The sequence below is a fragment of the Colossoma macropomum genome, unplaced genomic scaffold (genome assembly GCF_904425465.1).
Source record: "Colossoma macropomum unplaced genomic scaffold, Colossoma_macropomum, whole genome shotgun sequence".
Lineage (NCBI taxonomy): Eukaryota > Metazoa > Chordata > Actinopteri > Characiformes > Serrasalmidae > Colossoma > Colossoma macropomum.
Window position 1 is genome coordinate 15,233,116 of NW_023494794.1, and position 16,230 is coordinate 15,249,345.

The following is a 16,230-nucleotide window of genomic DNA, read 5'->3' on the forward strand; positions in this document are numbered from 1 at the left end:
CATTATGACACTTCATATCAATCCCTCTGTAGCCTGCCTTTCACAATTCTTGGAAATCAGAAAGATAATAAATATAATTCATCAGTAAGATGTGTTTTGCCGTATTTTCCTGTGTTCCTGGTTTGATCATGTTTAGGCTCTGTGGCGCCCCAACAGCTATTCTGATTGGCCAGCTTCCTCTCAATGTGTCATAGCTGAGCTCAGATAGGATCTCTCTGTACTCTCTTTATAGCTATCCTGGCATTTTGCATTTGAACAGATTATGATTTAAACACTATGGTTTTGGAAAAATGTGCGCCAATCTTTATTGTCAACATTTTTCATATGTCATAACCAAATATTTCAGATATAAACACAAAAACCATCATAGTTCCTCACCAGGGATCGATGAAATGAACGTTTTTGAGGCACGCCTACTCAGTACAATCTGAAAATAATGTAAAGAAACGTAAAATAACCATCAGAGCAGCTAAAAAAAAGATGATAAATAAAAAATACAGCATCACTATCTAAAGCCTTAACTCTCTCAGACACACACAGTCAGCATTTGACACAGTTTATTTCTTGGGTAAGAGCATTATGGGTATGTGGGTAGAGTACTGTACAAAAGTCTTCACCTAAGCGCATTATTAAAAACATTTATCTGGGCAGTAAAAGCCTTTCTGAGAGTGAAAACACTCATTAGAATAAATGCAAATGAACAGAAATAAATACTGTTAAAAGTTATTTGAATTTCTTATTTTCAAAATTACTCCAGCCATTACACGTTAATGTTAAATGCCATCAGCAGCAGTACATTCTTAAAAAGATGGTTCTTCGAGGGTTCTTTAGTAAAGGCAGTGGTTCCGTTTAGAGTCATGAGTTCTATACAGAACCATTTCCTGCTTAAAATGGTCTTTGCATGGTTAAATGATTCTTCAGATTGATGTGCTGTAGATGGTTCTATATAGAACTTTTCTGAAAACGTTTCTATATAGCACTAAAAAGGGTTCTTCTATTGCGACAATGTCAAGCTTGTAACAACAGAAGAACCCTTTTTGGTGATACACAGAACAATTTTCAAAAAAGTTCTATATAGAACCATCAAAGAACCCTTTAATCACACAAAGCGTTCTTTAGTAAAGAAAATGGTTCTAGATAGAACCATGTGAACACTTAAAGAACCCTAGAAGAACCTCATTTATTAAGTGTGTTGTAACAACAGCAGAACCATTTTTGGTGCTATACAGAACCATAAACACAAACTCCATCAATCTAAAGAATAATTTCACCATGCAAAGAACCATTTAAGCTTGAAATGGTTCTGTAAAGACCTCCCTCCTTTTCTTAAGAACCATCTTTTTTAAGGGTCTGATCGGACTGAACGATTAATAATTTTAAATCAAAATTGAAAATCAAAATACAGCTGCAATTTTAATTTTAACCTACTTTCGTATTAATAATAAAGTTTTAAGTTGGGAACTTCAACCCAATGACACAGAGTTCATAAAACAGCTGTAGCACAGCTGGACCAATCAGAAATAAGCAAACACCCATGTGCTGTGACATCACAACCACAACTAACTGGCAGTCTGGCTCAGTACATTCAACGCTGAGTACTCAAGCTGGAAAGCGTCAATATGTTGATGTCAATATGTTAATAAGCACAATTTAAAAGGCAGTCAAAAATCTTAATTTAACGCAAGTTAATAAGGTGCTGATTAGATTAAGCAGCTACTGGATGATAACTACCAGCAATACTGAACTTCCTTGTGTCAAGGAGAGGGCAGAAAATGGTTAAAATAGCACATTAACCTACAGTACTATTAACTTTATTATACGTTTTTATTCTAGATTTGTCAAAGTTGACGTTAAATTAATAAATTATTAACACCACTATTTTCTGAAGTGCAGTTGCTGCTTTTTCCAAGTTCAAACCATCTATAGTTCCAGGTTGAAGCCCAGCTGCAGGGCACCGTATTTATTATTTTTTTTTCCTCCATATGCTGTTGCCACGACACTGCGTCTTTTTTAGTGTCTCTAAATTCTTTAAATAACGACATTTTTAAATGACAAGTTCCTTTATGGCTCTCTTGAAAGAAGCTCCGGTTCCCCTCCAGATCCTCCAATGTAGCAAGAAACTACGAGCTGAATGAACGAGCGCGAGAGGCTACAACGCAGGGAATCACTGACCGTATATGATTAGACTTGATGTATAGAATCATTGACTGTATACATTATATGATATATACACTTACTAAGAGTATGATATATATGATTTATACAGTCAATGAGTGTAGATTCACTGTACGTACACACAATCTATCTATCTATCTATCTATCTATCTATCTATCTATTTTTACGGTCGATGAGTATATATGATATACACCGTGTCCCAAAAAAATTGACATCATTTCATTGTCTAATAGCAGCCAATTCTCCCTCAAATGATCTCAAATTTGAATAAAATGTGTAAAAACTAACCAAGTTTAATTTTTAATGTTTTTTTTTTCAGGTTGAAGAACGGCATTAGCTAGAAATGAAAAGGCATTTTGTGTGTTAGAATATGCTCGAACACAGTCAAACGAGAGTGAGCAGCAGCATTTTCGAGAAAATTCAATAAAAATGCACCAACTGGAAAGTAGATTTGGACACGGCACAAACAATTCAAAGAGGAAGGCTGTCTGTGCAGCGCAAAGGGGTCTGGACGACCACCAGTATCGGAAGATATTACATTTGTGAAGCTTTGTGGAATCAGTTATAAAATCTACATCCTTCTGAATTTCTTGTTCAAATTTTGATAAATAAATCTTGTGTTGTTCAACATGAAGCCTGTCTAATTTTGTTAATGCCAGGACATGTAATTACTCAGATACTCACATCTCAAATGATGTCAACGTTTTCAGGACACCTTGTAGATTTATTGACTGTATATATATGATATATACGCTCATTGACTGTATATGTGATATATATATATATATATATATATATACCATTTATACAGTCAACGAGTGTACATGATATATACACTCACTGACTATATATATATACACCATATGATATACCATTTATCTCTACTTTTGTCGATTTTTAGTTTTCTACACCATTTTTTATGATGAATGGACCAATAGAAATGCTCTAAAATCACTTGGAATAAAACCTCTGACATTGAAACGTCAGAGTGTTTTTGCCTTCTCCTGTAAAGTTACTATTTTGGAAATACTTGTTCTTCTTTGGACAGTGACGATATGTTATATGCACTCATTGACCGTATATATGATATATACACTCATTGGTTGGAACATGCAAACACGGTTGTTTTCACTGGACGTCAGTAAAGAACACTGAAAGCTGTGTTCACTCTGTGGCGATCATGTGATCTTCATGTTCAGGTTCTGCGTTCAAAATAATGAATTACCGGATAGTAATAAATACGTTCTGATGAAGCTTATTTTGTCCACTCATACAGCCATAACACAACGTACTGCTTTATAAATGGAACAAGTCTTTCTTTAGGGTCAAATCTGAGCAATTAAGACAAGTGCGATTAATCACAATGAATTATTTTAATCGTTTGACATCAGTGCTTTATGAGAAAATGAACACTTACTGTCCAGATAAACTGCTTTTTAAATATAATGTTGCCAGGTGGCTGAAACATTTGCGCAGTACTGTATATGAAGGTTAAAGTGTTTGAGTATTTAAACTCATCCAGTGTCTTTACAGTCTCTCTCATACACGCTATAAGGGTTGCCAGATCCTCTGCTCTGCATGTCCTTAAGACAGAGAGGGGGTGTGTGTGTGTAAGGCCATCCAAAGTCTTTGCTGCTGTGTTGTGTGTGTGGGTGTGTGTTCAGCCCATGTTCTTGCGGTTGCCATATCCTCTCCGGTGCGTGTCCTTCCAGTTGTCCCAGTCTCTGGCCTTCTGTAAGGCCTCCTCATCATCCTCCTCCTCTCTGCGCTCTTTCTCCTCCCTCTCTCGCTCCTCTGCATCCACATCCGCTATGAAAACACATTACAGTGAAGAGACAGCAGGTGAACAAACAACAAAAATAACAATAATGGGTATTAATATATAAATTACATTAAACAATAACTAAACTAATTAAAAAGATAAACAAAGAAATTAAAAGCTGAATTAAAGTAGTTTTCAAATCAGGCTGCAGTAAATACACGTGAGGTTCCATAACAGGTGGGTGTGTGTACCTGCACTCCGGACAGGTGGGTGTATTCACCTGTACTCCGACCAGGTTGGTGTATGTACCTGTACTCCGGTCAGGTAGGTGTATGTACCTGTACTCTGGACATGTAGGTGTATGTACCTGCACTCTGGGGTATTCCTTGGTCAGGTAAGCATCCTTTTCTCCTGTGCTGTTCATACCAGTCATCCACTGTCATTGTGGGAAGGCTTGGGTAACCTGCTCCAAATACCCTGAAAGAGAAACAGATTCAAATTAGTAAATAGCTCAGGGGCACAGCTAGAGTTTGAACCACCCCCCTCCTCAAAATAACCTTTAAATTAAACCACTTTGTGCCTTTATCAGACCCATAGTCACTGCCGTATCATTTTAGGGTCACACTGAAATATTTTCCACCATCATCGACAACTGACAGACTTTGTTGACAGACACACAAACACGTACTTGGCCTGTACAGCATCTTTAGTTAGAATGAAGGGCTTCATTGGGGGTCTTCTTGGATGAGGAGGTTGAGCTGGACTCTGAGGAAGAAAGAGAATTTCATAACTGCAGATTTATAGGAATCCAGAATAAGTGACTAAAATAAGATCAGTTAAGCAGCTCATATTAATGCTGTTCTCTCAGACTTTGTGTGAACATAAAGCAGAGATTTAGTTCCGGGTGATATATAATTTATATTAATATTGGTGTAATGCAACATTACGAGTTTTAGAAATACTGACAGATGTTTTTAAAGAGCTTTTTAAAATCCATAACAACTAAATAAACACTAAGCTTCCTTTCTGTAAATGTGCCTTCATAATGCAAACTATTGAATTTGATTAACACAAACACAATAATTTTATATATGTTAACTCATTAACATAATTTATGCTAACTTTACTAAAGCAAAATGTATTAACTTTTAATTTATGAGCTCATGACCTTAATTCCACTTTATTTATTAATGCTAACTCGTTAACTTCTTTGATGCTAACTTTACTTCATTTATGATAACTTCTCATACTAACTAATTTTTTTAATGCAAACTTTTCTTTATACATACTAACTTTTTATCTTCATTAATGCAAATGTTTTAACTTTATTGTTGCTAATTTGTTAATTTATTATTTAATTAGCTTATCATACTAATTAATTAACCTTATTAATGCAAACTTATCTTTATTAATACTAACTTTTTATTTTTACTAATGATAACTATCTTCACCAATGCTCTTTTTTACTTTATTAATGTTAACCATCATACTAATTAACTTTATTAATGCTCTTTATTAGTGTTTTTATCTTTAATAACACTAGCTTTAATAATGCCAGCTCGTTAAGTTCATTAACGCTTCTTGTCTTTATTAAGGTATGAGATCATTAGCTTTTTTTTTAAATCATATTTATCACTTTTACTTAGACTAACTCAAACTTCATTAATCTATGTTCTCATTAATATTTTTAATAAACTCAACTTTATTACTGCTCAGGTTAAATTATCTTTACTGTCGCTGCCTGAATTATCATTTGATACTGAGATGACAAATTTATACATTATATATTATATGTATAATATGATGCTAAACTGCAGAAACACTGCAGCGCTGCAGGGACTGTTAAAGGACCTGTTTGAGAACATCCATCCTCTTGAGGATCTGTATCTCCTGATCGATGGAGTCAATCTCCTCGATGGCGATGGTGATCCACCTGCGCACCTGCAGCAGGTAAAAGTCCCTCAGCACCTCATCATCCGCAAAGCCGCCGTCCACCGCAACGCGCAGCTCCGCCAGCTTCGCCTCCGCCTCCTTACGCTGCTTAAACCTGGAAGATTTTGAGACATTTTCACCATATGTAATTTTTTTAACTGCTATTTTATTTACATTAATGTTTTAATATAGTCATTATATGCATTGCATATTTCACAATGCATGATATTAATCACAATATTTAAACAATTTCGCAACTGCTATAAAATATAACTGCAATACTAATATTGTGTCAATAAAAATCTAACCGGCTCAGTCATTTCACCCTGAAAGAGGAACTAAACCTCTGCAGAGACAAAACATAAACAGGCCATTCAAATTTCAATTATGATAAGTCACACAGGGTTTAATTCTGCATACAAACCTCTGTATATGAGACCTATAAGATACATTATATAGCCAATAGTATGTAAACACTCCTCCTATTAAGTGAATTCAGGTGTTACTGCCACACCCATTGCTAATAGGTGTATAAAACCAAACACATAGCCATCCACTCTCCACAGACAAACACTGGCGACAGAAGTGGTCACCAGTTTGTGAAATTTCTTTCCTGCTAGGTCTGCCCGTCAACTGTAAGTGCTATTATGGTGAAACGAAAGTGTCAGCTGGAGCGGTATAAAGCGCTGGACTCTGGAGCAGTGGAAACGTGTTCTCTGGAGTGATGAATGAGCTTCTCTATCTGTCAGTCTGATGATGAATCCGGGTCTGCCAGAAGAACGTTACCTACCGGAATGCAGAGCCAACAGTAAAGTTTGGTGGAGGAGGGATGATGGGCTGTGCTGTTTTCTCAGGGTCCCTCAGTTCCAGTGAAGGGGGATGTTGATGCTACAGCACAAAGGCATTTTACACAATTCTATGCTTCCAGCTTTGTGTCAGCAGTTTGGGGAAGAACCTTTCCTGTTCCAGCATGACTGAGCCCCAGTGCACAAAGCAGCTCCATAAAGACATGGTTTGAGGAGTTTGGTGTGGAGGAACTCCAGTGGGCTTCCCCGAGTCCTGACCTCAACCCCATCCAACACATTTGGGATGAACTAGAACAGAGATTATAAGCCAGACCCTCTCGTCCAACATCAGCGTCTGACCTCGCAAATGCTCTTCTGACTGAAAGGGTACAAACTCCAAAATCTTGTAGGAAGCTTTCCAGAAGAGTGGAGGCTGTTATTGCTGCAAAGGGGGACCAACTCCATGTTAATGTACATGCAGGTGTTGATGGTCGGATGTCCACGTACTTTTGTCCATATAGTGTATCTTCCATCCCTAATCTATCAGCGGATGAAACACTAGACCTGCTATCATGTATCTAAAGGTGCAGCTTTAAGCTCCAAAAGCTACAACCTCCCAAGGCCTGAATGCTTGTTCAACAACTCAGTGCACAATCAAACTGCATTATTATGATAATTTGGCAGGACATCATACTGACTTCAACACTAACTTTATCCCCCAACCTAATCAGCCACATGACTAGGGCTGTCACAATAAAAGGGTTCCTTGCATGGAGAAATGGTTCTTCAGACTGATGAAGAATGTGTGGTATATTGTTCTATATAGCACCAAAAAGGGTTCTGCTATGATGATGTCAAGCTTGTAACAAAGGAAGAACGATTTTTGTTCTTATACAAAACACTTTTCAAAAAGGTTCTATATAAAACCATATAAAACATACTCCATCAATCTGAAGAACCATTTTTCCATGAAAAAATTACTTTTATCATGCAAAGTGTTCTTGCTGTTCATGCTTCTATATAGAACCGTTTTCTTTACTAAACAATTCTTGAAGTAGTAGGTAACTAAGTAAGGCCCAATCCCATTTCACCCCTCGCCCCTACCACTTAGCTTTTAGCCCTCCTTTTAGCGCATTCACATCTAGGGGTAGGGTGTCCCGATTCTTGTTGAGATAGAGGGGTAGGGTGAAGTGTTGGGGCTACAAGACCCCCCAAACAGAGGCTTTTCAGACTCCAAACGGAGTGTTATGGAAAAAAAAGAAAAGGATGGAGCACAAGAGACCAAAGAAACCCAGGATAAACCTACGATAAACATCTTAGTTTAATGTCGTTTCAAAGTATTATGGTACTTTTCTTCATAACAAGCATGAAAAAAGGCAGACAGCTATTTTCCCGTTCCACCTTAAATAGTCCAGCAGTTCTGACGCCTGAATCACCAGAATGTAACTGCTACACCATTTAAGGTGGAACGGAAAAATTCTAACAAGAAGCTGGTGAATATCTGACTTCAGCTTCATATCACTGAAGAATTAGGGGTGGGTGATAATAAATAATTGCCCCCTCTTTGAAGGCATATGATGCCCTAAATGTAACTAAAGCCCAGCAGTGAGGAGCTGAACTTTACCCTCCTCTGCTGTCACTGCAGACTGGCAGGGTCGCCTACAGAGCAGCGCTGGTAGCTGATAATGAAGTGATGCTCTTTTTATTTGAGGGTCCCATTTCAGTGGGAGGATTTCAACCACTACCCTGTAACTCAGTTCTAAGGGGCAAGGAGACACTCAAAAACAAGGGGTAGGGGTAGAAATGAGAATTGGGACTGGGCCTAAGTCTACCACATTACATTACCACTGTATTACATTACTGTCATATCTGTTAAGTAAGGCTGCCTTATTTTCCATTCAATAAAGCCTGATGGGTTGTTTATACTCAAAGCAATGCTGTGTTTGATGTTTTCATGGGTCGTGTTCATGATTTTAGGGTTGTCAGTTAACAATTAATCACATGCTAAAAAAAATCAAAGACTTTGTGACAAATATGAATACATGAGCTTAAATTAGCTACACACTGTCTGACATTCAAACTGTTCACTGGCCATCGCTCCCATTACTCGTTAGCTACATTGCCCTCGCAGCTCCAGCGCTAAAACTCGGCTGATCAGCTACATTTAGGTTTAACTGTGTTTTGTGCTGTAAACACTAAAAGCACTTCGGCTCACCTCTCGATCTTGGCTTGCCTCTGTGTTGCCATGGCGATGAGGTCAGGCTGCTGGGGCCGCGGGGCGGGGACCGGAGAGTCTGACTCCGCCTCCGTGGGCGTGGCCTCTGCGCCCTCGCCGTCCGCAGGCATGTGGAAGCTGCCGATGCCATAATCTTTACACCTGCGCAGGAAGTCCAGGAAGTGTCGGCGGGCTTTCTGCACGTGCTCCAGCCGCTGGGCCGCGTTCACCTGCTTCAGCGTCAGCGCCGCCAGCAACACCGGCAGCAACAGGTACTTCAGGTCGGCCGTAGCGATCTCTTCCAGCTCTTCGTTACGGCTACGATACGGGCAGAGAAAACACAAGCATACAGTCTTCAACACCACGAAAACCACACTGCAAGAGCGGAACTGCGCCATCTGCTGGCGGCGTTCAAAGTGTGTCTTCACTGGGCCATTTTTGGCAACTAGTCATGCACTGAAATTATTTTTTTAATCTTCCTATATCTTTGGGGTCAGTATGACTCATGTTCAATGTTTAACATCTCTAAATAAATGACTGACACATTTTTTCGGTTCATATTTTTCATTTTTTTTAATTTAATAGGGACAACTGGGTGTTCCTTGAGGTCAGTTTGACCCCAGACTGTTTTAGCTGTATAAAACAAGAAATATCAACATTTTACACACATTTGTTTTCATTGTCTTGGATGATACTGAGGTCACTATAACATACAATTTTATATACTTCATAAAACTTCCCTCTGCTTTAAAGCCCTACCTAACCCTAGTGTGAGAACCACTGATAATTCACACCACACTGGGGCGGGGAGCAAATTTCCCACCACAACTGTGATATTTCCCTTAGGTTGAAACTGCTGGGGTCAAATTGAGCCCAAAATGTGTCAATAAATTTGAGAATAACAGGAGCAGTGAATAGAAACTTACAACACATGTCCTGTTTTGAACGTATATGGTGGTAAATTGTCTTCTCTGATTCTCTGACTGTTTACTTCAAGACTGGGCAATATGACAATTTATATTGTTATTGCAATAAAGTATGTCACAATACAAGACAATATGCCCACATACTGTGGATCCTGTCAGTGCTTGTAGACACTGACCAGCTGTGTGTTTCATTATAAACAGGGACCTGTTTAACTGGATTTTGTGCCAAATACTGAATAAAAATCATTGTGTTCAGGTTCTTTTTTCTCTGTTCCCACTGAAAAAATATTGTGAAAATTGTTAGTATTGTGATATTATATTTTTGCCGTATCGCCCACCTCGAGTCTTAGTTACAGTGTGAACTAACCCCCCCCCAGCTAATCACAAACACGATGAAAGAAGTTAATTTTATGGTAAAAAAAGAAAAAAAACAAAACAAAAATAAAAAATAAACAGTATTTGGGGCAAATCTGGAGAAATATCTGTCTGATCAATGTGAAAATTGGGAGGTGATGCTGCTATGAGAACATGAGAAGATGACCCAAAGCATGTTCTCCTGGAACCTGTTTAACTACATTAAATATAATATAAATATTATGTGACATTTGTCTCTGCTCTCCCCTATTTAGTCCATGTTTATATAGCTACATTAGCCCTGTAGCTCCAGTGCTAAATCTGAAGAAGCACATTTCAGATCTTTATTTATGATAAAACGGCTAAACTGAGTGAATTTCGTTCTTTACTAAACTGGTCCTTTAAAAAAACGTATTACCACAATGATAAACCCATTAGCAGCTGTGCTAACTAGCTAGCTTACTTCCACAAAACACATTAAAAAGCTTAGTATGACTATAAAAAGGTCCACGCTTGGAAAAGCAGACAGTGTTGTCTTTTGCTTTTTTACAAGAAATATGTCAGAAATCCGTACTTACACTGTTTATCCTAAAATAAAGCAATAATTGGTCTTCTGATTAGCGAGCGGTTATGATCGGCGTCTAAATCTATGACGAAAAAAATCTTTAGTGTTCAGATTAGTACATTAATAGATTAATACGGCATCTTTTTAGCCGCAGATCATTTTTATGGCCCGTAAAAAACAAAAAAAAATGTAAACGCAGTTTGTTTACGACGCTGAAGCTGCATCTCTTTCGAACTCTCCGTTCCACCTTAAAATGAGCGGCAGTCATAGTAGGGCGTCAAATGCGCCACAATGTAACTGCCGCGCCATTTAAGGTGGAACGGAGAGTTGCTGTTTTTTTTCTCGTTTTTTTACCTGAAGAGGTCCAACTGCTCCACCATGCTAAGCGCCTCCTCCAGCTGCTTGATGCCCCGCTTCACCTTCACCTGGACCGGGTTGGATCCGCTGGGTTCCGAGGTGTTTTCCACCTCTTCGTACAACTTCCATCCGCCATCTAGAAGCTCAGAGAGCCGCGGAGCTTCAGCCTCTCCTTCAGCACCGGCCATCTTTCTCCTCTTCAGCGGCGGGATTGGTCCTTAGCGGCCCCCGTCTCTAACCGTCATCATTTCCGTTCCGCTTTTCTTGGCTGTAGTTTCATGTTGTGGCCGCCGAGCGGCGACAAATGGCAAGGCGTTGTGGCTTTTAAAGGGCAAGTCCAGTAATATTTCTACATTTCTTAGAAAAGTCTTCATTTCTTAAACTACCTTTTATCCTTGGGAATAATTTGAACCCATTCAGTGTTTGGTGTCTCTAAATAAATCATTGACATAATTTTTGCTTTATATTTATTTTTTTTTCTAATTTAATGTGGACAACTGGGCAAACATAAAATTTACATGATGTGTTTTTAATCCCTGCTGAAACAAGACCATTAGAACCATTAGAATTAAAGCCTGGTGGGGCTTGGCTTAATGGTTACCATTAGAGACCACTAGATCTTATTATGAAACCATTAAATGCATCTGGAATCAGAACATTCTTCTGAGTTTATATGGAATGTTGATGATGGAAAATAGTGGAAAATCTGAAACAATAAGTTTTCTTTGGGGACTATTTTGCCTCACAGCGCCCTGCATGTATCCCTCCACCAAGAATGGAGTTTAAGTTCTCAAAACTATCATAAAACAGTGTCTCAGTCATCAGGCAGTGAATTCATAACCATTTCATGTAGTAATTTTCTGTGAGGGAGCTTTTAGAGGTGGACGTCTGGTTCCTATCACCACCACTGTGGACAGTTCTGACTCGAGTCTAGAGCTAGAGCTAGAGTCTCTCTTTATTCATCCATTCATTCATTCATTCATTCATTCATTCAACACACAACCTACAGCAGCTAGTCTCTCTTTATTCATTCATTCATTCATTCCAACACACAGCCTACAGCAGCTGGAGTCTCGCTTCATTCATTCATTCATTCATTCATTCATTCATTCATTCATTCCAACACATAACCTACAGCAGCTAGAGTATCTCTTTATTCATTCATTCATTCATTCCAACACATAACCTACAGCAGCTAGAGTCTCTCTTCATTCATTCATTCATTCATTCATTCATTCCAACACATGACCTACAGCAGCTAGAGTATATCTTTTTTCATTCATTCATTCATTCATTCCAACACACAACCTACAGCCACTAGAGCCTCTCTTTATTCATTCATTCATTCATTCATTCATTCCAACACACAACCTACAGCAGCTGAAGTCTCGCTTCATTCATTCATTCATTCATTCCAACACATAACCTACAGCAGCTAGAGTATCTCTTTTTTCATTCATTCATTCCAACACACAACCTACAGCAGCTGGAGTCTCTCGTCATTCATTTATTCATTCATTCATTCCAACACACAACCTACGGCAGCTAGAGCATCACTTTATTCATTCATTCATTCATTCATTCATTCCAACACACAACCTACAGCAGCTGGAGTCTCGCTTCATTCATTCATTCAACACACAACCTACCGCAGCTAGAGCCTCTCTTCATTCATTCATTCATTCCTTCAATCTAACACACAACCTACAACAGCTAGTCTTCAGTCATTCATTCATTCATTCATTCATTCATTCATTCATTCCAACACATAACCTACAGCAGCTAGAGTCTCTCTTCATTCATTCATTCATGCATTCATGCATTCATTCATTCCAACACATAACCTACAGCAGCTAGAGCATCTCTTTATTCATTCATTCATTCATTCCAACACACAACCTACAGCAGCTAGAGTATCTCTTTATTCATTCATTCATTCATTCATTCATTCATTCCAACACAACCTACAGCAGCTAGAGCCTCTCTTTATTCATTCATTCATTCATTCCAACACACAACCTACAGCAGCTAGAGTATCTCTTTATTCATTCATTCATTCATTCATTCCAACACACAACCTACAGCAGCTAGAGCCTCTCTTTATTCATTCATTCATTCATTCATGCATTCATTCATTTATTCATTCATTCCAACACACAATAACAGCAGCCGGAGTCTCTCTTCATTCATTCATTCATTTATTCATTCATTCATTCATTCTAACACACAACCTACAGCAGCTAGAGCCTCTCTTCATTCATTCATTCATTCATTCATTCAGGTGTAATACACTCCTACACATATATGTTTACAGTATAAATACTGAACATTAAACTAAATCGCACATTCACTCCTTCACACACTCCGACAGTCAGAGCGGTTTTTATTCCTGAGTTTATTTTTTTCTGTCCCCCCCATAGACTGACTAGGTCATGACCTTTTACCCTGACCTTTAACCTTTCCACCTGCACTACGCACACTTTCAACCCAGCGGCTAATGGAAAACACACACAGACCCAATCTGCACCCCCCCACTCACACACACACATACACACACACACACACACACACACACACACTGCTACAGTTTAAAAATCTAATGTACATAGTTCTCCCTTTAAACCAATGTACTTTAGTAAAGCTAAACACATTAACAGTAGCCTCACTTGTGTTTGTACTTCAGTCCATGTTTACAGATTAACTGCTTTATCAGGTCTATTAGAGATTACTGAACAACTCCACACAGTTTGAGACAAGACATGCAGTTAACGATGCTAATGACATTATTTGTTAGCTACATTAGCCTTGTAGCTCGATTGCAATAGCAAATTTTAGATGCCAAACAGGTTATTTATTTTTTTAGTTTAAAATATTACTCTCAAACAATATAATTGCTAATGTCTAAAATAATATTCTCTGTACTACAGTTAGTAGTACAGTTTAACTCACACTCCTTCCATAATGTGATGTATTAGTGAGTGAAACACTGTATACAGGACAGTATCTGAGCTAGCTAGGTGAGGAAGGTGGAACAAAGGACCACAGTGTGTTCAAAATGTTCTACATGTTAATTTTAGAGTGTTACTTCTGCAGCATTTATTTGCTGCATTATTCTAAAAGGACTCTTATTATGAAGGCAGGGCTAGCTTGCTGGCTGTGTACTGTTAGATTACTACTAGACTAATGCTAACAGCAGAGGAAGCAAGACACAGCAAGGCTTAGAGCGAATTGTTAGACAAAGCTCTCTTTGTGTCCGGTGTGGATGTGGCCGACTACAGCCGATTAATAAATCACAACGACTTGTGCATCAGCTGTGTGTCTTCTTCCAAAGTGGTGAATACTACAATATTGTGCTGCATTCAGATGCTCTTTGGAAGGTTTTATACTAGATGTTTAACTAGTAAATAAATAAAGTAAATGTTTTACTAGTAAATTTAAACTCTGTTTCAAATTTGTTCAAAGATACATTCACCTCTGCATCACTTGCATTGCTGCAAGTTTAATGCTTTTCACTCATTAAAAAGGTGAAAGGTGATGGTATAATTCACATCTTGGGAACTCATGTATCATCTATAATCCAGAATTTATTAGCTATAAATACAGACTTGTCTGCTGTTCAAGCACAATTTACAGGTGGAAAAATTGGTATTTCCAAGTTTTCAACACCACTCAAATGCAGCATTGTTGATTGAGAGAACCTAAATCCATGTTTTCTTTCTAAATAGGTTAATGTTGCTCTTGTAGGCCACAATATACCTGTACAAAGTATATCTTGTGAATAACTTTCCAATATCTGCTGAATGAGTGATGTATTTTGTCAACATTCTCCTCTTTCGATGTAAATTGGGTGGTCCTAATCTTGCGTCATGCAAATGTGAGCAGTATCCTCATTAATTACATGGCTGAGAATGAGAGAATCTTACAAAGAGAAAGCTAACCACCAAGCAAAAGCTATCCACCAAGAGAAAGCTAACCACCAAGAGAAAGCTAACCACTAAACAAAAGTTAACCACCAAGGGAAATCAACCCTCAAGCAAAAGCTTACAACTAAGTTAAAGCTAACCCAGCAAACCTAACTAGACCATTCATCCATTCATTTGTTCATCCGACCCCTCCGGCATTCCCTGGATGCAGAACCAGCAGTAAAGTGAATAAGAACCTTCTTTAAGGTTCTTCATATGAAAGCTGGATGATGTTTTTAGTGAGTGAGAAGTGAGTTTCTTCCCAGCATGCAGTGGGCTTTGTTTCTGATTCAGCCCACAGTGACCACCGTCAACTACACCAGATTTAGCATGGAACAGTTAAAGAGGCATGCGAGGTATTTGCTATGTGTGTGTCTTACCCCCCAGGTTGAAAAACCTACAGTGATGAAGCAGAGAACACCAGCTTGGTCATCAATCTCCCTCTCTCTCTCTCTCATTCACTCGCTCGCTCACTCACTCAGTGGTCACTCAGCTTCCAGAGCTCTTTCAGAAGAACATCTGGACCTTCATACGGACAGTAAAGATGAAACTAGAAAGGTGAAGCTTATGAATGAACTTTGAGTTGTTTATAGTACTTCTAAAGTTACAGCTGTTGCAGAACAGTGTTGGCCCAGGTAGTTGCTATTGTGTTGCTATGAAGGTACTACAAGGCTACATAGTATTCCAGTTTGTTGTCAGGGCACTGCTTGATGGTTGTTGGGCTTGGTTTTTGCTGTAGTATCCCAGGTGGTTGTTAAGGTGTTGTTAGGCCATTGCTATGGTATCCCAGGCGGTTGTTAAGGTGTTGTTAGGCCATTGCTATGGTATCCCAGGTGGTTGTTAAGGTGTTGTTAGGCCATTGCTATGGTATCCCCGGTGGTTGCTAAAGTGAAGCTAACATACCCATGTGATGGCAATATAAGAGGTAGAGGTGTAAGCATTGCATACTATTCGTTTTAAAGAACACTATGCGAACCTGCGTAAATAGGTTAAAAAAGCACAAGCAGCCTTTACAGGTTCAGAAAGGGTTCTTCAAGTGTCTGGGGTTCTATATAGATCCATATACAACACATGATCAATCTGTAGAATCATTTCACCATGCAAAGAATCCTTGAAGCATGCAAATGGTTCATAGAGTGCCCATGGTTCTATAAAGAACCATTGTGTTTACTAAAGAACCCTTGAAGAACCATCTT

The 16,230-nt window shown here is 38.6% G+C and overlaps 1 protein-coding gene across 1 annotated transcript; it reads right to left on the reverse strand.

The window, feature by feature from the left end:
* Positions 1 to 3,534: 3,534 nt before the first annotated feature.
* igbp1 (immunoglobulin (CD79A) binding protein 1) lies at positions 3,535 to 11,299 on the reverse strand. Its single transcript, XM_036580352.1, has 6 exons — positions 11,070 to 11,299; positions 8,871 to 9,188; positions 5,790 to 5,985; positions 4,627 to 4,703; positions 4,306 to 4,415; positions 3,535 to 3,985 (listed from the first exon to the last, which is right to left on the reverse strand). The coding sequence occupies exons 1-6, from the start codon at positions 11,258 to 11,260 to the stop codon at positions 3,837 to 3,839; spliced, it is 1,041 nt and encodes a 346-aa protein (XP_036436245.1). The 5' UTR covers positions 11,261 to 11,299; the 3' UTR covers positions 3,535 to 3,836.
* Positions 11,300 to 16,230: the final 4,931 nt, after the last annotated feature.